Raw genomic sequence first — 26,036 nt, 5'->3', positions numbered from 1 at the left:
GTCTTCTGCATAGAGATAATAATGGAACTCTTAGGAACTGATGAAGTCATCAAGAAAGAGTATAGAGAAAAGATAGAAGAAGACTCTGTACAGACCCTTGGGGTCCACTCACAGTTAGAAGGGAGGATATAAGTGATGATCCAGAAAAGATAGCACCAATATCCATTGTATTTAATCTATCTTATTGCTGTTTAATTTTTTTAGACATTTCAATATGTATATTGTTTTTTCTTTATTTCACTTCATACAAATGACAAAAAATCATTTTTTACCATTTATAAGGTGTTTTAATAAAAACACCTTACACTTATGCTTTTCTTCCAACTATCCTGTGAGTAGTGACAGTGTTACAATCCCCATTTTACAGATGAAGAAACTGAGGTTCAGAGGAAGCTTACCCAGGAACACACAAATAGTTAAAGACAAGTCTTTCTCTGTTTTTTTTTGGTTTTTGTTTTTTGGTGCGGCAATGAGGGTTAAGTGACTTGCCCAGGATCACACAGCTAGTAAGTGTCAAATGTCTGAGGTTGAATTTGAACTCAAGTCCTCCTGAATCCAGGGCCGGTGCTTTATTCACTGCACCACCTAGCTGCCCCTGAGATTCTACCTCTGATTTTTTTAAAGCCAAGTCTTCTCACTACAATGCCAGTGCTCTTTCCACTGACTACAACATTCTGCTTCTTGACATGAACACTTAAGCTTTTAATCACATTTCAGATTATCCTGGTCACTTATTTCCTTAAGATTTTCATTGTGATAATGAGAATTGATGTGATAATCTTTCCTAACATAACCATGATATGAAAGGCTTAAAGTGTAAGATATTTGGTGGATGCCAATTCTTCCTTTTCTCCAACCCCACATCATCTGGTTTAACCCATCTTTTTAAAAAAGACAATATACCATTATTTCATAATAAGTGGACAAGGATAAAACATTCATATTACTTAACAGTGTTTTGTTTTGCCTTATTCCTTTCTAGAGGGAGAGGAAGATGAAGATGAAGAAGTGGAAGAGGAGGAGGAGGAAGAAGAGGAAGATAAAGATGAAGACTCCTTGGATGAAAGCATGGAGGGTGATACCGAGTTGCCTGGGTTTACTCTTCCTGGTATCACTTCCCAGGAACCCAGGTTAGACAGGGGAAACTTGGAACCATTGGAAGGAGTGTCTTATCAGGTTCCAGATGCTATTGAGTGGGAACAGCAGAATCAAGGCCTTGGTGAGAGCAACTTTTTCTAAATCTTTTCTGTCTGAATAACCACCTTCCTTTTTATATTAATCACAAATGACAATGAAAATGTTTCTATTCATGTTGCTGAACTGGATTGATCAACAAATCAATTAATTGATAAATTAAAACAATATTTATCAATAAATAGCAGCACATTTGGGGAAAGTTTAATCATTGCTTTCATTATGCTTACTTATTATGTGTTTGTGCTCTGAATCAATTTGACATTGCTTTCCTTATCCTATCTGAAATCCAGAGAGGTTTCTATTCATCCTTTCTACACAGAAGGGTTTCAGGAGAAAGAGGCCTTCTGGAAGGGGAAGGGAAAGTGATTTCTTAAATGATCTGGTATTTATTGAAATTCACTGCCATTTATTTCAAAGGGGGCTGGGGAGGAATGGTATTTGATGTATAGCAGTGAGAGAGGTTGGGGTGTAGAAAATTATTGCTCTAATGAGGAGATATTCAGTTCAAACTTTCTTTGGCTCCTACTCACCAAATCTCCTAAACCTTTTTGACCACAGCCTGCTTTTTGTGAATTCAAAGTGAATTCGGTGCTTTAGACATCAGGCATTGCTTAGTTCCTTCACTCAGGTTATAGGAAATTTTGTTGGTGAAACTAACTTGATGTTGAGGTAGCTGATGATAATAGGGATAGTTATTTCATGTTAAGGATACATAATTTCATTGGTGTGCGTATGATTTTGATTGATTCAGATCACAAGCCCTCCACTCATTAATAGAGAGCTAGTGTTCGTTGCAATTTTAACCCTGCTTCTGCCCCAGCCTGGGGTGGTTTTGCTGATGTACAGCCCTATAACCTGCTTGCTTCCTCTGGCAACTTACTTGGGAAGAGGGGAAAGCAGTATCAAGGACTTTCAAGGCTTGGCAATCTCTCCTCCGGTTTCCAAGAAGGACATTGAGCTACATTTATATATCTCTCTATATAAATTTAAGCATCTCTCGTCTAGGAGCAAGATAAGTTCAGAATGAAAGCCATTTTCCTGATTGCTATTAAGGAGAATAGCCTTTACCTTATAGCTTAGCCCCTTTCTACCAAATTCTGATTAAACAAAAGATCATAAAAAAGAGCAAATACTGAGCAAACCAATTTCTCCTAGAAAAATGGCAGGTGGAAATCAAGGAATTAGAAATACCAAAGAATACAGAAGAGCAAATGAGACTTGCCATTCAGCTGGATAAAATTTTAGCTCAAACCAGGGGAGAGATGATGATCTCACCCAGAGGAAGCCTACTCTTGGCAATGTCTAATTGCAAGTGCCATAGGTTAAGGCACATGATTTCTCATATATGTTTGAGACTCTGCAGGCTCCAGTCTACCATTCAAAAGTTTACACGTCATCTATCTTGCTCTCTTTCAACTGTTTCCCTGGAAGTTATCTCTTGAAATGTGTACACCATCATTTGAAGTAGGTCCATTCTCCCCTGGTGAAGTATCATGGATCAGCTTTCTTTCAGCCATTCAGGAGTCATGTGTTCCTCTGCCTATTTAGCACACAGTTCTCAGAGTTATACTTTGCTAAAACTGCCTTGGGTTTGGGAGGAAGAAGGGTTATATAAGGTTTCCTGAAAAAAGTCACCACCTTGTTCTCAATCTTCTGAGGATCATCCTTTCCAACTGTAGCTATCTTGTTCCTTGGATGAAAGACAAATAAACAGTAGATTTATTATCTCATCTCACCAGTCTTGATAGCTTGGCAGCATCTGTAAAACTTCTGTTACTTTCGTTTTGAAGAATCCAGCTGGACCTCCAAATCCAAAGGAAGCATCACAGTTGTAGTTTGGTGGAGGGCTTTGTATAATAGCAGGATTAGAAAATAATTGGCAAAGCGAAACATGGACTACATATACTAGACAAGAGAAGAAGCTTAACAGCTTCCACATGCGCTGCCTTCGGCACATCCTTGGCATATCTTGGTCAGATAGGATCACCAACACAGAAGTGCTCCAACGCGCGCAACTTCCGAGCATCTACACGCTACTGAAACAAAGACGGCTATGCTGGCTCGGTCATGTGCACCACATGCAAGATGGGCGCATTCCTAAAGACCTACTCTATGGTGAGTTAGCCTCAGGTCAAAGACCTACTGGACACCCCCAGCTTCCCTACAGAGATGTATGCAAGCAGGATTTGAGGGCTCTGGGAATAGACATTGGCAGCTGGGAGGAGATGGCCAAGGATTGTGCCCGATGGAGTTCAGTACTCAGGAGCAGCTTGTGCGTAGCTGAGATGGGCCTTCAAGCTCGGGAGGAAGAAAAATGAATGAGACGCAGGAACCGATGGGCAACAGAGAGCACAGTTTTCTGATGTCCTTGTTGTGGCAGGAGCTGCGGCTCCCATATGGGACTGCACAGCCACACTGTGGCCTGTGGCTCTTCAAGGCACTGATCCATGGTCGTCCGCGACTGGTGGAAGCTTACTATTATTATTATTATTCTCATTATTTTTCCACAGAGACTGGTAGATAGACTTGTGAGATAAAGTAAAAAACTTAATTTTAATGCCTACATGGTTAGGCACAAAAAATAAGTGTTCTACTCTATCTCACAAGTCTGTCTACCAGTCTCTGTGGAGTAATAATGAGAATAATAACAATAATAGCTGACATTTCTTTAGCACCTTTAGATTTGAAAAATACTATGATCATTGATTTTTACCCTCAAAACATCCCTGTGGGATGGGTATCACTGTTATTATTATTATCCTTTTTTTAGGGATGAGGACACTGAGTCTCAGAAAGGCTAAATGATTTGCTTAAACACTAGAGGTGAGATTTGAATACAGACCTTTCTTGAATTAATCTGTCATCTATGTGTTATGCCTTGGGGATATAAAAAGGTAAAAAAAATCATTTCCTGTCCTCTAGGTGCTCACAGTCTAATGGGGAATAGAACCTGCAAACAAGGATATTCAAACGATATACAGAAAGCATAAATTGGGGCTGGTATCATAGGGAAGGAAGTAACTTTATATATATATATATATATATATTTTTTTTAATATATATATTTATAGTGTTACTTTTTTTTCTTTCTTTTTTTTAGTGAGGCAATTGGGGTTAAGTGACTTGCCCAGGGTCACACAGCTAGTAAGTGTTAAGTGTCTGAGGCTGGATTTGAACTCAGGAACTCCTGACTCCAGGGCCGGTGCTCTATCCACTGTGCCACCTAGCTGCCCCTATAGTGTTACTTTTTGATGGTAAAAAATATAAAGACAATGAATGTTTATTGATCAGAGAATGATTATTTAAAATTCAGCATGTGAATGGAAAGTAATATTATTACATGGCAAGAAATTGTGACAATAAGTAATGGTTTGAGAAGGATCTTAAGTACCATGCTGAGGAGTTTCTGTTTTATTCTGGAGGCAATAGAATTTTTTTGAGCAAGAAAGTAATATAATTGCTTTGATAGTATTGCTTTGGGAGTTATGCTAAACATGGATTGGAGGAGGGAGAGACTAGTTGATTAGTTAGGTTAGTTAGGATGAAAACTTGCAAATACCATGCAAATATGAATGAAGAGGAGAGGATGGATTTGAGAGATATTGTGGAAGTAAATTGATAAGATTTGGTAACATCGAATGTGGGGGTTGGAGAAGAGAGAAGAGGAAAGATGATTTTGAACTTTCAAGTTGCCATTAACAGAAAGGAAAGTCAGGAGTAGAGCCAACTTTTCCCCCCATTTTTTTGGGGGGCAATATGGGTTAAGTGACATACCCAGGGTAACCCAGCTAGTGTCTGAGGCCAGATTTGAACTCAGGTCCTCCTGAATCCAGGGCTGGTGCTTTATCTGTTGTGCCACTTAGCTGCCCCCCGAATCAAATTTTTTTGGGAAGATGATGTGCCTGGTAGAGATGTCCAGAAATCAGAGTCAGGACTAGAATTCAGAGGAAAAAATATGAGTGGAGATAAAGATTTGAGAATTACCTACATAGAGGAATAATTGAAGAAGTTATCAAGGAAGAAAAATCCTTTTTTTTTTTTCCCCTGGGTGGGGCAATGAGGGTTAAGTGACTTGCCCAGGGTCACACAGCTAGTAAGTGTGAAGTATCTGAGGCTGACTTTGAACTCAGATCCTGCTGAAAACAGGACTGGTGCTTTATCCACTGTAACACCTAGCTGCCCTCTAAGAAGAGAAATCCTTGTGAGAATTAGCAAGTATAAGGCAGGGCCCCATTACTGGAAAAACAAAACAAAATGAAAAACAAAAAGCTACAATATAGTGCAGAGTATCAAGAAAGAACCTTGTGCAAGGGAAATAAGATAGGAATTTGGTTCCTCAGGCTTAGTGACAGGATGTTAATGTTAGGGTAGAATTACTATCTGCATGCGTCTGGATTTGGGGTATCCATTCTGGGGAAGAAAATTTTCTTTACAAAACATTAACCTTTTTTGATTTTGTTTCTTATCTCCATATGCATGATAAACTCCCAAATGTATTTTTTTCATATTGAACAGGGCTGTGGGAAGGTTTACAGAAAGCTAAGGGGTTATAGGGATTGGGAAGATTGAGAACCCTCTGGACTAATTTCTAGAACTATGGTGCAAAGACAGAGTAGGATCAGTGGTGAGGATGGTCCTTTATTCTGAGCTGCTTGGAATGTAGATATGTGGGATCAAATTGACCATAGGGCCTGAGATGGAGTAAAATCTATAGGTGAGGATGAAGTGGTCCCACTTAGAAGCAAGAAAACTAGACCGATCATATAGAATCAATACTTCCCAGTGATGATTTTCTCAGTCTTGGCCATCCTATCCTTGGCATCCTAACCTTTGACTGACTATGGCTTTGGCTAGACTGACCATTCCAGAGCAGCATGACTGGACTCAGTAGCCAGCCCCTGCAAGGAGCAGTATTGTCATTTCACCTGTGCCACATCTTGGGTTCTGCACTTCTCTCTTTAGATATCTTATCACTTTCTCTCTTGCTGTTTTGCCATGAAAAAGAATGGGGAAGGAGCAGCCAGGGATTTCTATCAGTGACTCCCCAATACCTCCAGGATCTAATGTCAAATCCTCTGTTTGTCTTTTAAAGCCCCTTATAACATGGCTCTCTCCTACATTTCTAGTCTTTTTATTCCCCTCCACTGGTCTCTTTGCTATTTCTTACACATGATATTCAGTCTCCCGACTGGGCATTTTCTTTGGCTGTTCCCCATGTCTGGAACTCTGTCCCTCTTTATCTCTGTCCCCTGCCTTCTCTGGCTCCTTCATGTTTCAGCTAAAGTCCCACCTTCTATAAGAAGCCTTTCATAGTCCTCCTTAATCTTAGCGCCTTACCTTGTAATTTAGCCCATCTATATCTTGTTTGTATGAAGTTGTGTGCATGTTGTCTTCCCCTTTAGACCTTGAACTTATTGAGAGAAAGAACTGTTTTTCTTTTTGTTTTTTGCTTTTCTTTCTACCCCAGGTGCTTAGCACAGTGCCTGGCTCATATTAGGTGCCTTGTTGATTTGATTTGACTCCTGGACCCCTTTGTCAGTCTGGTGAAGTCTATGAATAGAATTAAATTTTAAAATGCATAAAATACATAGTATTAAAAACAGTTATATAAAATACAGTAATCAAAATATTAAAACAATTCTTGGACATTAGGAACCCTTCATATAAATAATACTTTGCCACTTGTGGCTCATTGTTATTTTAGACTAGAAGTTGTCGATATTATTTATTCTTTGTGACCCCATTTGGGGTTTTCTTGGCAAAGATACTGGAGTAGTTTGCTATTTCCTTTTCCAGTTCATTTTACAGATGAAAAAACCAAGACACACAGGACTAAGTGACTTGCCCAAGGTCACACAGGTAGTAAGTGTCTGAGGCCAGATTTGAACTCAGGAAGTTTTCCTGATTCCAAACTCTGCACTAAATCCATTGTTTCACCTAACTGCCAATAGGTGTTAGCAGTCTGGGAAATGTTAGATTTCCAAACACTATTCCGTATGATGAAATGTCAGCGCATTTCATTTTAAAACATGTTAATCCCCAGACCAAAGGTTCCTAAGAGACATGTCAGAGGGATTAAATACACAGGGGAAAGGAATAAACATTTATATACCTACTGAATGTCAGGAACTATGCTAAATGCTTTACAGAAATTCATTTGATTCTCACAACCACCTTACAGTAGGTTCTATTATTACTCCGATTTTACAGTTGAAGAAATTGAGACAAACAGAGGTTAAGTGATTTGAACAGGGCCACACAGTTAGTAAATGTCTGAGCCTGGATTTAAACTCAGTTCTTCTTGACTCCGGGCCCAGAAATTTATCCATTGTTCCCCTTAACAGTACTGTATGTAGGAAAGAGCAAAGAGCTCTATAACATACTTGATTAATGATCATGCAGCTTCAACGTGAAGACCTTCAATGATGGTGAAATGACTATCTCCTAAGGAAGTCCATTACATTTTGTCATTTGGGGATATCTCTAATTATGAGAAAGCTTATGAGCTATTATTTGCCCCTCTGAAACTTCTACCCATTGTTTCTATTTCTGTCTTCTGAGGACACTCAGAACAAATCTGCTAGCTCTCTTTTTTTTTTTTTTTTAGCGAGGCAATAAGGGTTAAGTGACTTGCCCAGGGTCACACAGCTAGTAAGTGTTAAGTGTCTGAGGCCGGATTTGAATTCAGGTCCTCCTGACTCCAGGGCCGGTGCTCTATCCACTGTGCCATCTAACTGCCCCATCTGCTAGCTCTTCTACAGTACAATCCATTAAATATTTGCAGGGCAACTTTGTTCCCATCACTGACTCTTCTCCTTTGTTGATATCTATCCTTAGTTTGATCAAGCCAATCAAAATATAGCATGGTTTTGAGTGCCCTCACCACCACAGTCACTCCGCTTTAGATTTTCTCCAGCTTGCTGATCTCTTCTAAAATATCATGCCCAGAAATGATTACAATACTCTGGATGTGGTTTGAACAAGAAAGGGTCCCATGGGATTATTGCCTCCCTTGCTTTGGTCACTGTATTTCTGCCAATTCCATCTAAGATCATGTTAGCTTTTTTGGCTTCTGCATCATGCTCCTGACTCTTACAAAGTTTATAATCCAATAAAACCTATATCTTTTTCACATGAACTGCTTTCTAGCTACTCTCCCATCCTCTCCTTGTAAATTATTTTGAATAGAGGAGCTTGACTTGGAATTTAAAAGGGATAAATGTAATCTTCTTAGCTTTAGCCCAGTGTTCCAGTTAAGATTTTTTTTTTGTGTGTGTGTGCGTGTCTCAATTCTGTCAGTTCAGGGTTAGTTATCACTTCTAGCTTTGTGTCATCTGAAAATTTGATAAGTTTACTGTGTCTTTTTCCTCAGGTTTTTGGTGAAAATGTTGAACAGAACCAGGATGAATGCCCCCTCCCCTCTAAGTTTCCATATATAGTCTATGCTGGTGCCAGGAGGCAATATGTTCTGAGAAACGACCCTTATAGGCCAATTTACCCATTTCATAGCTATGTAATCAATGAAGAACATCAGTCTGAGGAATATTTAAAATGAATTTTAGGAAATTTCTGATTTCTAAGACCTAAGACTTTTCCCCCCTGAATTCCGCTCCAAGAGGAATAAGGAAGAAAAAACTGGTCCCAGCTGGGTTTCAGTCCCCTTTCTTGTAGGTCCAGTGAAACCACTGACCTCCTGTATTTCTTCCCTCTATCTCTCATTCTTTCATTTTATGGCTGAACTGAATTAGCATCTGCTGTTTTTCATTGGGAACTGTAACGATTGGAATAATGCCACCTGCTGGATACTTACTGTAGAAGAGTTCTGCCCATGAAGCGAAGGTCTTTGAGGGCAAGACCAGGAGTCTTTTCTTTGGCATCAGGAAGTGACGCGGACGAGTGGGAGGAAGAAGGAAGAGAGTAGCGCTCGGGCTGAGACTCTTTCCTCTGGACTCTGGTGGAGAAGGGAGCTAGAAATGTGCTCTCCCTTTAATAGATAGGAATCTAGGCCTTTCTCTTCTCTCTTTACCAAATTCTTATTCTCCTTAATAAATGCTTAAAAGTCTAACTCTTGCTAAAGCTTATAATTTATTGGCGACCACTCATTAGATATTTTAGACAGTTTAGCTAGAATTTTAGCCCTTAACAGAGCAGTATGGGGAAGGTTTTCCAGATAGTCTCTGCAGCCTTGGGGATCCCTAATATTGGGATTACCACATTATAAGGTACCATGCTTTCCTTATCATCTCTCTAAAGTGGCTGGGCAGAATTAATCTCTTGCTTGTTGGGGGTGTGGGGCAGGCAGGAGGTACAGGCGAAGGGTATGTGGCTAGAGAAGAATCCTGTGTAGACCCCAAGCAAAAGCCTGTGGGTTGTTTTTTTTTTTTAATTTGTGTATCTCTGCTGGAAATTTGGAGGCTGATGGAGGAGGAGTTCTGAGAGAACATTCAAAGAATTAGTGTATTCTTGGGTTAATTCATAAAGATTTTACTTTAAAGGGTCTCTCTTGTCCTGTGGATTCAGTGTAATTATTCTACATATGGTACATAAGTCTCCTTTGGGCTTTTTTAAAAATAGAGTTAGTTGGCATGAGGGAAACTATCTAGCTTACTACCTTGTTGGTTGTGTTACATATTTCTTATGTGGAAGCAATATGGTGTATTGGAGGGAGTGCTAGATTTAGAGTAAGAAAAAGTGGGTTGAATCTTATACTGAGTTATTATCTGTGTGACCTCAGACCAGTGACTTCACCTTTTCATGTCTGTTTCCTTATTTGTGAAATTAGGGTGTTTTATTAAATGATTTTTAAGATTCTTCCCAGTTTAAGGTCCTGGGCATCCTACTCGGGCTTGCTTGGTTCAATTTCATCTGTACTCCCAAGTTCAAGAAATATCAACCCCAAGACAAAACAAAACAAAAAATAAAACAAAAACCACACAGTTCTTCATTGAGACCTCTGTCCAGTCCAGTGTCTTGAGATGAAATGATACAGAAACCCCCAATAGGGTAGTAACAGTGACAACATTATTATATTTATTTAGAGGCTGCTAAATTGCAAGAAAACCCTGCCTCAAAGAGCAGTATGGTCAATTGGAGGACTTTTTGAAAAAGTCCACAGTTCTTCTTGTTTTGAGATCAAACCCCTGGAAAAGGAAGAATAGTGGGATGAGACAGCAATAAAATGATTCTTTAAGATCATAAAAGCATTTATAGTGGTTGTATGAATTCAGGGTCAGGTGGGAGGAGGGGAAAGGGGGGAAAGGAAAATTACATGGTAACTTTATTATATATTTAAAAAGAATAACAAGTTATACATAATAGATTTCTAGCTTCATGTGTAATCTTTAAAAAATTTTACTATCTGTTTCTATTCTACTATGTTTTATTTCTTAAGTTTGGAATAAAATAAATAAAATTTAAAAAGAAAACAACCAACAAAATGATCTGAAGGGCAGGATCTCTGAATGCATATGGTGCCTTTTGACTTGATTTTGGTTTAGTGGTTAGTGACCTCCAAAGGCTCTGTCTAAGAAGGGATATTCATGGCACAGTGGAAAGAATACTAGCTATGGAGTCATGGGACTTGGGTTCTAATCCTGCCTCTTGCTAACTGTGTCATCTTAAAAAGAATATTTAATCTTTTTTGAGCCTCACTGTATTCAACCATATATTGAGGGGGTTGAAATAGATGCCCTCTGATGTTCTTTCCTTTTTTTTTTTTTTTTTTTGCAGGGCAGTGGAGGTTAAGTGACTTGCCCAGGGTCACATAGCTCGTAAGTGTCAAGTGTCTGAGGCTGGATTTGAACTCAGGTACTCCTGAATCCAGGGCCGGTGCTTTATCCACTGCACCACCGAGCCACCCCCCCCCCCCCAATTTTTTAATCTATGATTCTACAGCCATTAATCTCTAATTTTCAAATAACCTTATCTATATCCCCTTTTAGTTTGACTATAAGAGTTTTAGTGATAAGGTTTATTCAGGGTGATGTGTCCTGGAACCTAGGGAACAGAAAGTTGAATTTCTTTATTGCTAAAGCATGCTGCAATTGTGCTGTTACCTTTCAGGACCCCTTTTTCCTGCTTTTTTCCATTCCCTGCCTCTCACTTTTTTCATAGTTAAACCCAGATTGCTCCCTTTCTAAAGGGGAGATTGCCAAAGGAGCAGGGCTCTCTCTCTTGTGTGGCCAGGTACAAATGTGGAGCTGGAGGTGGAAGAAACACATGAATTGCTTCTTCTAAGGTTTCTGTTCTATAATCATCAAAACTCCAGAGCATCGGGGCAGCTAGATGGCACAGTGGATAGAGCACCGGCCCTGGAGTCGGGAGGACCTGAGTTCAAATCCGGCCTCAGACACTTAACACTTGCTGACTGTGTGACCCTGGGCAAGTCACTTAACCCCAATTGCCTCACCCAAAAAACAAAAAACAAAAAACAACTCCAGAGCATCTAGGAAGGCTCTAAGGAGAGAAATTGTGGCCTAGGGTGATCATTTGAGGCTCTCTCAGAAGGCAGGAAAGCTCTTTGCTTATGTTTTTTCTCTTATAAAATGGAGATAATGAAAAAAAAAGCCTGGCTCTTAATTTGTTTCTACAAAAAGAGACAGCGAAGTATAAATACTGTTCCAAAACAGAACACTAAATGGTAGCAATGGTATCAATGAACATAGGACAACCAAACCCCCATTGATGATATTGAAGAGAAGTATCATGGTAGAGTGGAAATAGCACCAGGTCTGAAATCAGAAGATCTGAATTCATAGGATCATAGATTTATTATTGGATGTAACTTTAGAAATCATTGAGTTTAAGTCCTTCCTGAGGAAACTGAGGCCCAAAGAGGTCAGGTGGTTTTTCGAGGGTTACACATCTTGCTGTTGTTTGGTCATGTCTGACTCTTCATGACACTGTATGGGGTTTTCTTGGCAAAAATATTAGAGTAGCTTGCCATTTTCTTCTTCAGCTCATTTTACAAATGAGGAAACTGAGGCAAATAGGGTTAAGTGACTTGCCCAGGGTCACACAGCTGGTAAGTGTCTGAAGTCAGATTTGAACTCAGGCCTTCTTAACTCTAGGCCTAGTACTCTATTCCTTGAGTTGTGTATCTTTGTGTCTATTGTTCTATTTGAACCCAGGTCCAGTGTTCCATCCACTCTACCACAGTGGTTCAAATAGCACCTGATGCTTACAGCCTATATGACTTTGGGCAAGTCACTTAACTCCCCTGTGTCTCAGTGTCCTCATCTGTAAAACAAGAAATTTGGACTAGATGTCCTCTGTCCCATCTCTAGATCTATGACCCTAAGTGGCTTTCTTCCAAAATGCATGATGAGGAATGATATTATTTTCATGTAGGCATTTTGTTTGTGTAGGATGTCATTTTCACTTTTGTTCTAACACAACATAGAGGAAAACTTGTGTGGATGTTCTGTCTTTCATATGAAGGAAACCTATTGGAGCCCATAGTTGTATTTAGTATTTGAGCAGGCTGTTATTCCTTGTTAATAACAGTAGGTGGTGCTGTAGCCAACTAAAATGTCTGGGAACATTCTTTGACCAAAAGGATTCCAAGAACCCTAAAAGCCTCCCTTTGATTCCACTCCCTCATGCCCCCACAAATCTCTTTTAAAAACAAAACTTTAATTGAATACTTTTTTTGGAAAACATTTATAATTCTTCAAGTGATTTGTCGAAATACTTATGTTGATGCTCCATGAAAATAACGGGCATAAAATAAGGATCAAAATGAGATAACCAAGATTATGGAAGTGATAGCCATCTCACAGCATTTAAAATACCTTTAGAGCTTTATAGTGGTGTGATTTATATCTCTTTTTATCAATGCTATTTTAAATGGAGACAGCATGCAACTTTCCCCTACTCTCAATGTATTCAGAGCATTTGAAATTACTAAAAAGTAATCACATAGTTTGTGGATGTTATTGAATCTCCTTTGAAAGCTTGAAAATTCCTTAGTTGATTTCCTCTTTCAGAAACTTCCACACATACTTGTAGACATATGAAAGAGCAAATGGAATGTCACTGCAGTAAGATTAAAAGGCATATGCCTTCTTTTTCCAGTCCTTGCCCTCCACCAACTGAGGTTTTTGAATTAAATAAAAAGTTCCAGGTGCCTTCAGAGGATTAAAAAGTTAGACTGAAACTTAGCTCATCTACAGTAATGGAAATCGGCTGGCAGGAAAATGCTGTCACTTGAATTTGTTTTCAGAAATAATTATCAGACTGCACAGAATATACAGTATATATAAGGAATATAAATGAATCCTCTTCAGCATTTGCTGTCTCCCAAGTGACTCATGAATCATGTTTTAAGACCCAAAATTAAATTAAGGGAACAAAATGTTGATTTTTTTGAAGAATAAATTCAAACTGGAAAGTATCAATGTCTTCTAAGGAAGCTGTGGTCTAGGTCTAGAAATTTGCATTTCAAAGGAAGCAGACAATTTTCTTGAAGAATCAGCTTATATATATATATATATATATGGTTCAGGAATCACAGAAGTTATTTCTTTTTATATAGCCATTTGATTTATAGTCACATTAAAATAGCATATGTATTCATGTCTAGTGTGAGCATGCCCAATGTTTATAAAACAAACGATCAAATAATTACTATTGAGAATAATGGAAAATAAGATGGAAAATATCTTTATGCTTTTTTTCAATATCATCTGAAATTTCCCTTTACATCTTCCCCACCCAGGTAGTTGCATATGCTCTTTTTTTTCATAAATTGGAATTGAAGTGGTGTGATGTCATAGAAAGAGCCTTGGACTAGAAGTCAGGAGAGCGAAGTTCTAATCTTGAGTAAGTAGTGGTATGGTCATGGTGGAGTAATTTAATGATTAGGTGCCTTACTCTTGTACTGCATCCAGGGCCCCACTCATCCTGATATATATTTTGCCACTGGACCCAGATGGTTGTGGAGGAGAGAGAGAGACTGGTAACTTTGCACAGCCCTTCTTCACTTAAATCCAATTCACTTCAAGTCAGGACATCACCCTAATGTCATGGTTCTCTTTGAGAACGAAGGACAAACAACAGCCTTACCCTTCCCAAACACACACCTTTGGAAAAAAAATAAAGATGACATCAAAGCCTAGATCCTAGGTTTCTATCCTTTTTTTTGGTGGGTCAATGAGGGTTAAGTGACTTGCTCAGGGTCATACAGCTAGTAAGTGTCAAGTGTCTGAAGTCAGATTTGAACTCAGGTCTTCCTGAATCCAGGGTTGGTACTTTATCTACTGCACCACTTAGCTGACCCCAGTTTCTATCCTTTTGTGAGAAATTTTTAATTTCCTAGAAGGCTTGAGATCAGTGAATGCTAAAAGCAAAGTGTTGTTTTACTCTTCTATATACTGGAAATTTCTTAAAATTATGGAGACAAGTGGCATCTGGCCCAGGTATCTATCAAGATTTTAAGATCTAATAATAATAATAGCAGCATTTTTTTCTTTTCCTTTTTTTTGGGTGGGGGGCAATGAGGGTTAAATGACTTGCTCAGGGTCACACAGCTAGTAAGTATAAAGTGTCTGAGGTCAGATTTGAACTCAGGTCCTCTTAAATCCAGGGCTGGTGCTTTATCCACTGCGCCACCTAGCTGCCCCCAATGGCAGCATTTATATAATGCTTTAAGTTTTATAAAACACTTTACCAGTTTTGTCTCATTTATCTTCACTTCAGGTAGTTGTTATTATTCTCATTTTTTATTCTATTTTAAAGATGGAGAACTGAGGTTAAGTGACTTGGCTGTCACATGGTTAGTAAGTGTCCGAGGCTAGATTTGAACTTGTCTCCTAGACTTAAAATTTAGTGCACTTTCCCCTGTATCACTTAGTTGATCCTGAACTACAAGATTGTTGTTTTTTTTTTTTGGGGGGGGGGGCAGTCAAGGTGAAGTGACTTGCCCAGGGTCACACAGCTAGTAAGTGTATATGAGGCTAGATTTGAACTCAGGTCCTCTTGACTTCAGGGCTGGTGCTCTGTCCAGTGTACCACCTAACTGTCCCAACATGATCTTTAAGGTTCCTTATAGCTCAAAAATTCAAATTAAGTAAACAGAGGAGTTGTAAAAAGAGTATACTAGCAACTTTGTGGGCTTCTGACCTTGAACCCAGGTTAGTGTGCCCTACGTATTTTGTTACTGACTTTATTTGTTTCCTTGAAACTCACTGTGTTTCTGATATATATGTATAAATATACATATGTATGCATAAAGAAAGTATGTATTATGTGGACAACATTAATACCAGTGAAATGCCTTGGTACTGAATACTCAATGAGACAAGATGATATCAAAGATGATGGCAGATGTAATGGGATTATATCGACAGGCAAGATAATGTTTCAAGTCTGTAACCTCTCCTTGGTATAGATAATTCCTCTCATGCTTATTAAGTGTTGTTGTTATGAGATTTCTCTGAATTCTCACATCACTTATTTGTACTTAACCTTGTTCACTAAAGAATGGTCCTTTGTGGACCTTTTTTCAGTGGCTAGTGGGAGAGGAGGAGTACCTATAACAGTGATCTGTTGGGATGTTGCTTTAGTTTGCTGGGACGATGCTTTCAAGTTTATCCAGTGGATTTTAAACTATCAGATGTGTTGAAGACACTTATGCTGCTTTATATTGGCATCAAAATGAATGGCTCTTTCTTTTTTTTCCCTTTTTTTCTTTAGAATTTGATATTCCAAATTACACATAAAGACAAATTTTGACATCAATTTTTAAAAACTTCACTTCCTTCCTTCCTCCTCCCCAAGAACTCAAGCAATTTAATATAAGTTATATATGAGTAGTCATGTGAAACATCTCCACATTAGCCAGGTTGTGAAAGAAATCAGACAAAAACAAAACCTCAGATTAAGGAACTATCAAAAAATTATGCTTCAATCTGTTTTCAGATACCATCAGTTCTTTCTCTGGAGACGTATTGCAATTTTCATAAGTCCTTCAGAGTTATCTTGGATAACATTGCTGAAAATAACCAAGTCATTCACAGTAGATCATCTTACAATATTGCTATTATTTTGTATACAGTACATTACACTCTGCATCAGTTAATGTAGGTTTTTCCAGGTTTTTCTGATAGTATCCTGCTCATCATTTTTTTTTTGTTCCCGATAAAGTAACTAACAAAAAAATTACGTTTCAATCTGTATTCAAATACCATTAGTTCTCTCTCTGTAGATGGATTGCATATTTCATAAAACCTTCAGAGTTGTCTTGGATCATTACATTGCTGAAAATAACTGCGTCTTTCACAGCAGATCATCTCACATTATTACTGTTATTTTGTATCAGCTCATGCAGGTCCTTCCAGGTCTTTCTGATAGTATCCTGTTCACCATTTTAAAAAATAGTAACCTACATTTATATAGTATTTAAAAGAGAGATCTCCTTACAATAAACCCATGAGGTTGATTATTGCAACAACAGTAATAGATAACTTTTATATAGTACCATAAACTTGACAAAGAATTTTCTTCACAATAGCCCAGCAAAGTACCATACTTTTGCCATCATCATCAATCAATCATCAATAAATCATCACAATACTCCTCCTCCTCCTCCTCAGTCAATCTTGTCATTGTCAATCAATTCTCATCTTCATTCAATCCTCCTCATTAATCAATCCTCATTTTACTCCAATCATCATCAATCCATCATTATCATCATCATTTTGAAGCCTCTGCTTCAAAATTTTTTTCACAATTACTATTGTTAACTGTTTCCCTCCATCCTATTCCCTTCCCATGATATTTACTCTATTTTTGATCTTCTTTTACCCTATCCCTCCTCAAAAGTGTTTTGCTTCTGGCTGTCCACTCCCTTGCTCTGCCCTCCCTTTTTTCACCTTTCCCTGTTTATCCCCTTTACCTCCTACTTTCCTGCAGGGTTAGATAGATTACTCCACCCAATTGAGTATACATGTTATTCCCTTCTTGAGCCAACTCTGATGAGATTAATGAATGACTGTTTCTTTGGGAAAAGGGGGCATCTTGTATGAAATTAAATCTTCAGGTGAGGCACTTGATATTTTAATAGAAACTTATGGGGAGGAAAGGATGTCAAGAGCATGGGCTTTTAACTGGTATGAAGAGTTTAAAAGAGGAGGGGGAAGATGCTATGATGATGTATAAAGCAGTTACCTAATTATTCTTGTGACTGATAAAATATTAGAAATGTAGTTCAAATAGGTAAGAAAATATGAGTGTTGACTGAAGATATACTTAGATTTGTTCTGGAAAAAAACCCAACACTTTAATATGAGAAAAATTTACATGAAGATTATACTGTGCATTTACAGAGATAAAATGGCAAAGGGGAAATGATCAAAATGATAGATTTTTGAGGAAAATGGTAACTGGCAACCAAACATTGAATTTCTAGTATAGCTTTGAAGCAAAGTGTCACGGTCTTGTACGGAAAACTCTACTACCTCAAGACCCAAGAAAACCTTGGATTGAAAATCACTAATGAAGCCATTTGGTTCATTATTTTATATCAGTGGCATTGTTTGTGCAGAATTAGAGACAAGACAAAGAGTTAGGAGGCCCTAATTTTAGTCCTAACTGATGTTGAATTTCTGTGTAACCTTAGGAAAGTTTCAGGGAATTAGTTTCCACATCTGCAGAATGGACTAGATCAGAGGTATCAAACATGCAGCCCACAAAGTAGCCACAACACAACTGAGTGCAGCCTGAATCAGATTAAGATGTAATTGGGAAGTATTTAACAAAATAAATAAAAATTCAAGAGAATATAGATAATGTTAATATGTGGTTTTCTAAGTCAGTATGAACAGTGCAGTGGCTCCCATTTTATTTGAGTTTGACACCACTATGCGAGATAATAACAATAGCTAACATCTATATATTGCTTACTGTATGTCAGGCACTTTGCTAAGCACTTTATAAATCTTATCTCATTTGCTCCTAAAAACAATCTGGGAAAATAGATGCTGTTATCATCCCCATCTGACTGATGAGGAAACTGAGGCGAATAGAAATTTTAAAAATGTGACTTGTCCAGGGACACACAGCTAATGTTTGAGGTTGGATTTTTAAAAAGATTTTTTATATACCTATATTTCAATTACATGTTAAAACCAATTTTAATATTCGTTTTTAAAAATTGTGAATTCCAAATTCTCTCTCCCTTCCTTCCCTTCCCCCTTATTGAGAAAACAAATAATTTGATATGTTATACATATGCAATCATACTAAACATATTTCCATATTTTGTTGTGAAAGAAAACACACGCAATTTATCTATTGGGGAATGACTTGTATTCTTATAAATTTGACTCAGTACTCTACATATTTGAGAAATGAGACCTTTATTAGAGAAATTGTCTGAAAGCTGCCCCTCCTAATTTTCTGCTTTCCTTCTAATCTTGGATGCATTTGTTTTGTTTGGGCAAAAACATTTAAATTTAATGTCATGAAAATTATTCATTTTACATTTTGTATGCTGTCTATCTCTTGTTTGGTCATATATTCTTCCCTTCTCCATAGATCTGGCAGACAAACTATTTCATGATCCCTTAATTTGCTTATGGTATCATTCTTTTATGTCTAAATCATGTAATTCACTCTATCTGCTTTTTTTGGGTTTTTTTGTTTTTGTTTTTTTTTCAGGGCAATGAGGGTTAAGTGACTTGCTCAGGGTCACACAGCTAGTAAGTGTCAAGTGTCTGAGTCTGGATTTGAACTCAGGTCCTCTAGGGCATGTGCTTTATCTTCTGCACCACCTAGCTGCTCCCTGCTTTTGTTTTATGAGTGAGTTCATCCCATTCTCATTCACAGTTATGATTACTAACTGTATATTTCCCTCCATCCTACTTTCCTCCTCCCCTCTTTATCCGTCTCTCTTTCTCCTTTAACCCTGTCCCTCCTCAAAAGTGTTTTGCTTCTGATCCTCACCTGCCTCAATCTACCTTCCCCTCTATTACCCCTTTCCTTCCTAATTCCCTGTATAGTAAGAAAGATTTATATACCAACCTAAGTGTGTATGTTATTCCCACTGAGAGACAATTCTGATGAGAGTAAGGTTCAAACATTGCCCCCCATCTTCCCCTTTACTGTAAAAGCTCTTTTGTGCTTCTTTAATGTAAGATAATTTACCCCATTCTATCTCTCCCTTCTCCTAATGCATCCCTCTTTCTCACACCTTATTATTATTTTCTTTTTTTGGGGGGGATATAATCCTATCATAGTCAACTACATCCATACCCTCCATGTATGCTACTTTTAACTGCCCTAATAATGATACAGTTCTTGAGTTATAAGTATTATTTTCTTATGTAGGAATGTAAGTGGTTTAACCTTATTAAATCCCTTATGATTTTTCTTTCCTGTTTACTTTTTTTATGCTTCTCTTGAGTCTTGTGTTTGAAAGTCAAATTTCCTATTCAGCTCTGGTCTTTTCATCAGGAATGTTTGGAAGTCCTCTATTTCATTAGATAAACATTTTTTCCCCTGACGAATTATATTCATTTTTGCTGGATAGGTGATTCTTGGTTGAAATTCTAGCTCTTTTGCCCTCTGGAATATCATATTCCAAGTCCTCCAATCCTTTAATAAAGAAGCTGCTTAATCTTGTATAATCCTGACTGTGACTCCCTGATATTAGAATTGTTTCTTTCTAACTGCTTGCAATATTTTCTCCTTGATCTGGGAGCTCCGGAATTTGACTCAAATATTTCCGGGAGTTTTCATTTTGGGATCTCTTGTAGGAGGTGATTAGTGGATTCTTTTGATTTTTATTTTACCCTCTGGTTCTAGAATACCAGGGCAATTTTCCTTGATAATTTCTTGAAAGATGATGCATAGGTTCTTTTTTTTGACCATGTCTTTCAGGTATTCCAAAAATTCTTACATTTTCTTTCCTCTATCTAATTTCTGGATCAGTTGTTTTTCCAATGAGATATTTCACCTGTTCTTCTATTTTAAATTCTTTGATTTGATTATTTCATGATGTCTAATGGAATCATTAGATTCCTCTTGTCCAATTCTAATTTTAAGGAATTATTTTCTTCAGTGAGCTTTTGTACCTTTTTTCCATTTGGCCAATTCTATTTTTTAAGAAGTTCTTTTCTTCAGTGAATTTTTGTACATTTTTTTTCACTTGGGCAATTCTGCTTTTTTTTTTTTTTTTAATTTTTTTTTTTTTTGGCTGGGCAATGGGGGTTAAGTGACTTGCCCAGGGTCACACAGCTAGTAAGTCAAGTGTCTGAGGCCGGATTTGAACTCAGGTACTCCTGAATCCAAGGCCGGTTCTTTATCCACTGCGCCACCTAGCCGCCCCAGCAATTCTGCTTTTTAAGGAGGTTTTTCTCATCCATGGATTTATGTATATCTCTTTTAAGATTTGGTCTATTCTGTTTTTTAACATGTTATAGTATTTTTTGTACCTTCTTTACCAAGATGTTGACTCTTTTTTTTTAAATGATTTTCTCACATCACTCTAATTTCTTTTCCCAACTTTTCTTCTACCTCTTTGATTTTTTTTTTTGGTGAGGCAACTGGGGTTAAGTGACTTGCTCAGGGTCACACAGCTAGTAAGTGTTAAGTATCTGAGGCTGGATTTGAACTCAGGTCCTCCTGACTCCAGGGCCAGTTTTCTATCCACTGCGCCACCTCGCTCCCCCTACCTCTTTGATTTTTAAAATCCTTTTTGAGCTCTTCCAGGAATTTTTTTTGGGGGGGAGAGGGGTGGCCTGAGATCAATTTACATTTTTCTTTGAGGCTTTGTATTTAGCTGTTTTTATGTCTTCTGAGTTTGTGTTTTGATCTTTCCTGTCACCATAGTACCTTCCCATGGTCAGATTCTTTGTTGTTGTTGTTGTTTGTTCATTTTCCAGCCTATTTTGTAAAGTTGAGCTCTACTCCAGGGGTGGTGGGGGCACTGTTCCAAGCTCCAGTTTTTGTGTGTGTGTGTGTTTCTGTTTGCAAAGCTAGTTCAGGGGGTTTATAAGTTTCAGTTCTTATAAGGTAGTATAACCTAAGGAGAGGTGTGGTCACTGATCTCTTGGCCTGTTCTCTAGTCTGTATGTGACCACAAGTGTTCTTTTCTGCCATACATCTGTGATCATGGTCCCTGCTCCTGCTAGTGCTCCTCCACATGTTGGGACTGAGACCCCGAACCTCATGTATACAATGCAACAGAGTCTTGCCCCTGGTGCCAGGAAAGGTTCCCCTGTAATCTCCTTCTGACCAGTTTTCTGACCCCTTTACTGTCTGTGGGCTGAGAGCTCTGGAAGCCACCTCCCTGCCCAGGGGTCTGTTGCTGGCTTGTGAGGTTGAATTTGAATTCTTGTCTTTCTGACTCTAGGTTTGGTTGTATATCTACTGTACCACTTAGCTAGATGATGATCCTTTCTAACTCTTAACATTCTCTTTGTCTATTATTCAAATTATCCACACACCCAAGTAGTCAATTTTGCTATGTAGAATTCTGGAGCTTTAAAGATAATCTGCCTATCGCAAAATGTGTGAATTATGTCTCAGTGGCCAGTTCTTTAACTGTGACGATGGTCTAGCTCACAGTGAGCTTTCTCTGAAATCATATTACTCCCTTTTGACCACCTACCATATTTAACAAATTTGTCTCCATATGAATCCTAGAATTATAAAATTTCACAGTTGAGAGGTCTTTTAGTCTAATTAATATAGGTCAGGATCTTTCTCTCCAATATCTCTAACAAGTGAGCATTCAGCCTCTGTTTGAAGGCCTTTGGAAGTAAGGAATTCTTCACATCCCAAGGCATCTCATCTCCACTTTTGGACAGCTATGATTATTATCTTTATTTATCTATTTATTCATTCATTCATTTATCTATCTATGCATTTATTTACTCATCCATCCATCCATCCATCCATCCATCCACCCATCCATCCATCTATCCATCTATCTATTCATTCATTTATATATTTTTGTGGGCAGTGAGGGTTAAGTGACTTGTCCAGGGTCACACAGCTAGTAAGTGTCAAGTGTCTGCGGTTAGATTTGAACTCAGGTCCTCCTGAATCCAGAGCCGGTGCTTTATCCACTGTGCCACTTAGCTGCCCCCATTATCTTTATATTTAGCCAAAACCTGCCTCAGTAAACTTTCTATCCATCAGTCCTAGTTCTGATCTCTGGAGCTAGGAAAAGCAGATTGAATCCTTCTTCAACTATAACACTCCAAATAGATATAGATCCATCTTCAAAAATAACCTTTTGTATACATAGAGATATTTATTTTAATCTATCATGTTCCCCTCCAAATATTCTTTTCTGCAGGCTAAGCATTGCCATTTAATTAAGATGATCTTTGGTGAGATTTTGTTTCCACACACTATCATCAAACATGATACCCATAGCTGAATACAATACTCTCCATGTATAGTTGTCTATTTAGGGCAGAGTACAGTGAGATTATAATCTCTCTTGTTTTGGACACTATGATCCTGCTAATCCTAAGGGTTCAAGTGGCTTCCAGTTTACACGATTATTTCATATTGAGTTTGCAGTCCACTAAAACCTTGTGCACATGAAATATCTTCTAGCCACATTTTACTTATCCACGGTGGCACGTTGGAAAATGTGCTGGACTTGGCCTAAGAACACCTTAAGTTTGAATCTTGGATCACTTACTAGTGAAGCTCCTCTTTTGTGGTTACAAAGAGAGCGCTTAATATAGGCTTCTCATTAAATCTAGGGCATTTCATCTCACAGATTTCCTTCTGCCCTTCTCCCTATTTTGTGGCAAACACTAGCTCAGAATGCAATAAAAACCAGCTTATCTTTATCTTGAGACAAAAACCATTATAAAAGTACAGACAGTAAATACACAAGGTTAAAGAGAGCTGGAAACTCCCAAGGGTAAGTGATACCAGTTTTCTAGGCAGAGGATGGTGAGTAGGCAGAGGGCAGATAAATTTAACAGATTCCCATAGCCATAAAGGAACAGTGAAGGAAATAGGAAAATTCTGTCCAGAAAAATTGCTCCTTAAATGCATTTTGAGGCAGACAAAGGTTTAACAGTTTATGATTATATTCATTTGGAGTAGCAGCCCTTCACTTGCAGTTGGGTCACTGTTCCCAAACTCAGTATTCTACCTCCAGTCTCTATGTCTTTGTCACTGTGTCCCCCTTAGAATCCCTTCACCCCTGCCCCTTAGAATCCCTTTTCCAGACTCAAGTCATGTGCCAACTCCTATAGCAGTGGTTTATATCTTGACTAATTTGGGTCACAGATCCCTTTAGAAGCATGGTAAAACTTCCGGATTCCTTCTTAGAATATTGTTTTTAAATGCATAGGGTTATAAATGAAACCAGTTTTAATGAAATACAGTTATAACAGCTCTCTTTGGAGTGGCAAAGAAATGGAAATTGTGGGGATGCTTGTCAAATGGGGAATGGCTGTACAAGTTGTATGGAATCCTACTATGTTACAAGAAATGATGGACTTGATGATCTTAGAAAAAACATGGAAGATTTAGGGGGAGGAGCCAAGATGGTAGAGGAAAGACATTAAATGCACAGGGCTCCTGATAAAATCGCCCCCAAAATAGCAATAAAATAACCCTCGGGACAGAAAAACATACAAAAACACTGGCTGAGAGTTTTCTCCAGCTATAGATTGATTTCAGGGGGTTGGCTGGGCCACGAATAAAGCCTAACCCTGCAGTCAGGCTGACACACCAGACAGCTGCCCGAGGAATTTGTCCCAGTGCCTCTGAATCGGCTGCAGCACAGGCATCTTCTGGAAACGAGCAGGTGGTTGGGCTGAATGGCTGGCCTGGGGGTAAGTGCAGGGGTACCAGTGGACTGGGGGGAAGGATTCGACTGTACCACCCCAGCAGGCAACCAGGAAGAAATCCTGAGCGGCTGAAGGCCCAGGTTGGGGAGGGGAGCAGGGGAGCAGTCTCATCGGAAGCTGAGAACCACACCACAGAAAACTTTGCTGTTTGGTTTCTTAGTAAATAGGCCTGAGGTTATCTCAGGACCTGAGAACAGGCCAGGTGAGATTAAAACCTGCCCCACCTCAACCCCAAACACCTGGAACCCTCTGAAGCTGAGAATAGGAGTGGAGCTGAGAAGCAGCCCCCCCCCCCACCCCCCTGCCCCGGAGAGTTTAAAATCAAATGAAAGCAAGGTCAGGCAGGCTGAGAAGAAGCTTAACCATGGCCCGGGGTCACACTGTAGCTTGAACAGTGTGTCCTGGAAGCAGAGCCACACTTTAAGGAGTTAAAAGCCAAGAAATAGTAAGCCAGGATGAGCAGGCAGAGAAAGCAGAAGACCATTGAAAACTTCTTTGGGGGTAAGGTAGACCACAAGACAACCTCAGAAGAAGAAGATAATAACAGGGTCAAAGCTCCAAAACATCCAAAGCTTCCAAGAAAAATATGAATTGGTCTCAGGCCATGGAAGCTCTCAAAAGGGACTTTGAAGAGAAAAGAGGAGAAATAGAAAGAAGATGTAGAGAAAAGGAGGAAAGAATGGAGAGGGAAATGAGAGCGATGTAGGAGAGTCATGAGAAAAAAGTCAACAGTTTGAAAAGCCAAATGGAAAAGGAGATTAAAAAACTGTCTGATGAAAATAACTGCCTAAGAATTAGGATTGAACAAATGGAAGCTAGTGACCTTATGAGAAACCAAGACACAGTAAAGCAAATCCAATTGAATGAACAAATAGAGGGCAATGTAAAATATCTCCTTGGAAAAAAAGCTGACCTAGAAAATAAATCCAGGAGAGATAATTTGAAAATCATTGGACTACCTGAAAACCATGACCAAAACAAAAGCTTAGACACCATCCTCCAAGAGATTGTGAGGGAAAATTGCCCTAATATTGTAGAAGCAGAAGCTAAAATAGAAATTGAAAGAATCCACCGATCACCTCCTGAAAGAGATCCCAAAAGGAAAACCTCCAGGAATATTATTGCCAAATTCCAGAACTCCCAGGTGAAGGAGAAAATACTGCAAGCAGCTAGAAAAAAGGAATTCAAATACTGTGGAGCTCCAATAAGAATAAAACAAGATCTAGCATCCTCTATATTAAAGGATCGAAGGGCATGGAATATGATATTTCAGAGGGCAAACTGGGACTTCAGCCGAGAATCACCTACCCAGCAAAACTGAGTATAATCTTTCAGAGGCAAAAATGGGATTTCAATGAGAAAGAGGTCTTTCAAGTATTTGTGATGAAAAAACCTGAACTGAATAGAAAACTTGACTTTCAAATACAAGACCCTGGAGAAGCATAAAAAGGCAAACAGGAAAAAGACTTCACGAGGGATATTAAAAGATCAAACTGTTAACATTCCTATATGGGAAGATAATACTTTGAAATCATAAGAACTATCTCAGTAAGCAATTCACAGAAGACAGGGCTGAACTGAATATGAAGGGATTATATCTGTAAAGCATTTATGTTTTGTTCTTTGTAGGGCAGACAGGGTGGGGTATCTTATGTCTAGGGCTGGATTTGGGCTTGGGGCCTCCTGGGTCCAGGGCTGGTGCTTTGTCCACTGTGCCACCTAACTAATCCATAATGACATCATTAAAATTGGGTTGAGGTGTAGGAGGAATAAACTGGGGGAGGGAGAAGGGGAGAGAGGGTCTGGGGAGAGGTAGTTCAAATGAAGGAAACAAGAAAAAAGCTTATGGAGGAGAGTAGAAGAAGGGGAAGGAGTTGGGGAGTGAGTGAACCTTAATATCATCAGAATTGGCTCAAAGAAGGACTAACATACATACTCAAGTAGGTATAGTAATATATTTTTGCCCTGAGGGGAGGGGGGGAAGGAGAAAAGGGGAGGGGGAAAGAGGGGAAG

At 38.7% G+C, this 26,036-nt stretch overlaps 1 protein-coding gene across 6 annotated transcripts in view; it reads left to right on the top strand.

The window, feature by feature from the left end:
- ARMH4 (armadillo like helical domain containing 4) overlaps positions 1 to 26,036 on the top strand; it is a 143,703-nt gene that overhangs the window by 49,917 nt on the left and 67,750 nt on the right. For all 6 annotated transcript variants that reach the window (XM_043986196.1, XM_043986197.1, XM_043986201.1 and 3 more), the window contains exon 5: positions 983 to 1,219. In XM_043986196.1, coding sequence (XP_043842131.1) covers positions 983 to 1,219 — 237 coding nt within the window. The remainder of the gene's footprint in view (positions 1 to 982; positions 1,220 to 26,036) is intronic.

The sequence above is a fragment of the Dromiciops gliroides genome, chromosome 2 (genome assembly GCF_019393635.1).
Source record: "Dromiciops gliroides isolate mDroGli1 chromosome 2, mDroGli1.pri, whole genome shotgun sequence".
In the NCBI taxonomy this organism is placed as follows: Eukaryota; Metazoa; Chordata; class Mammalia; order Microbiotheria; family Microbiotheriidae; genus Dromiciops; species Dromiciops gliroides.
Note: the sequence above shows the minus strand (reverse complement) of the source record. Positions and strands in the feature narration are given on the sequence as shown.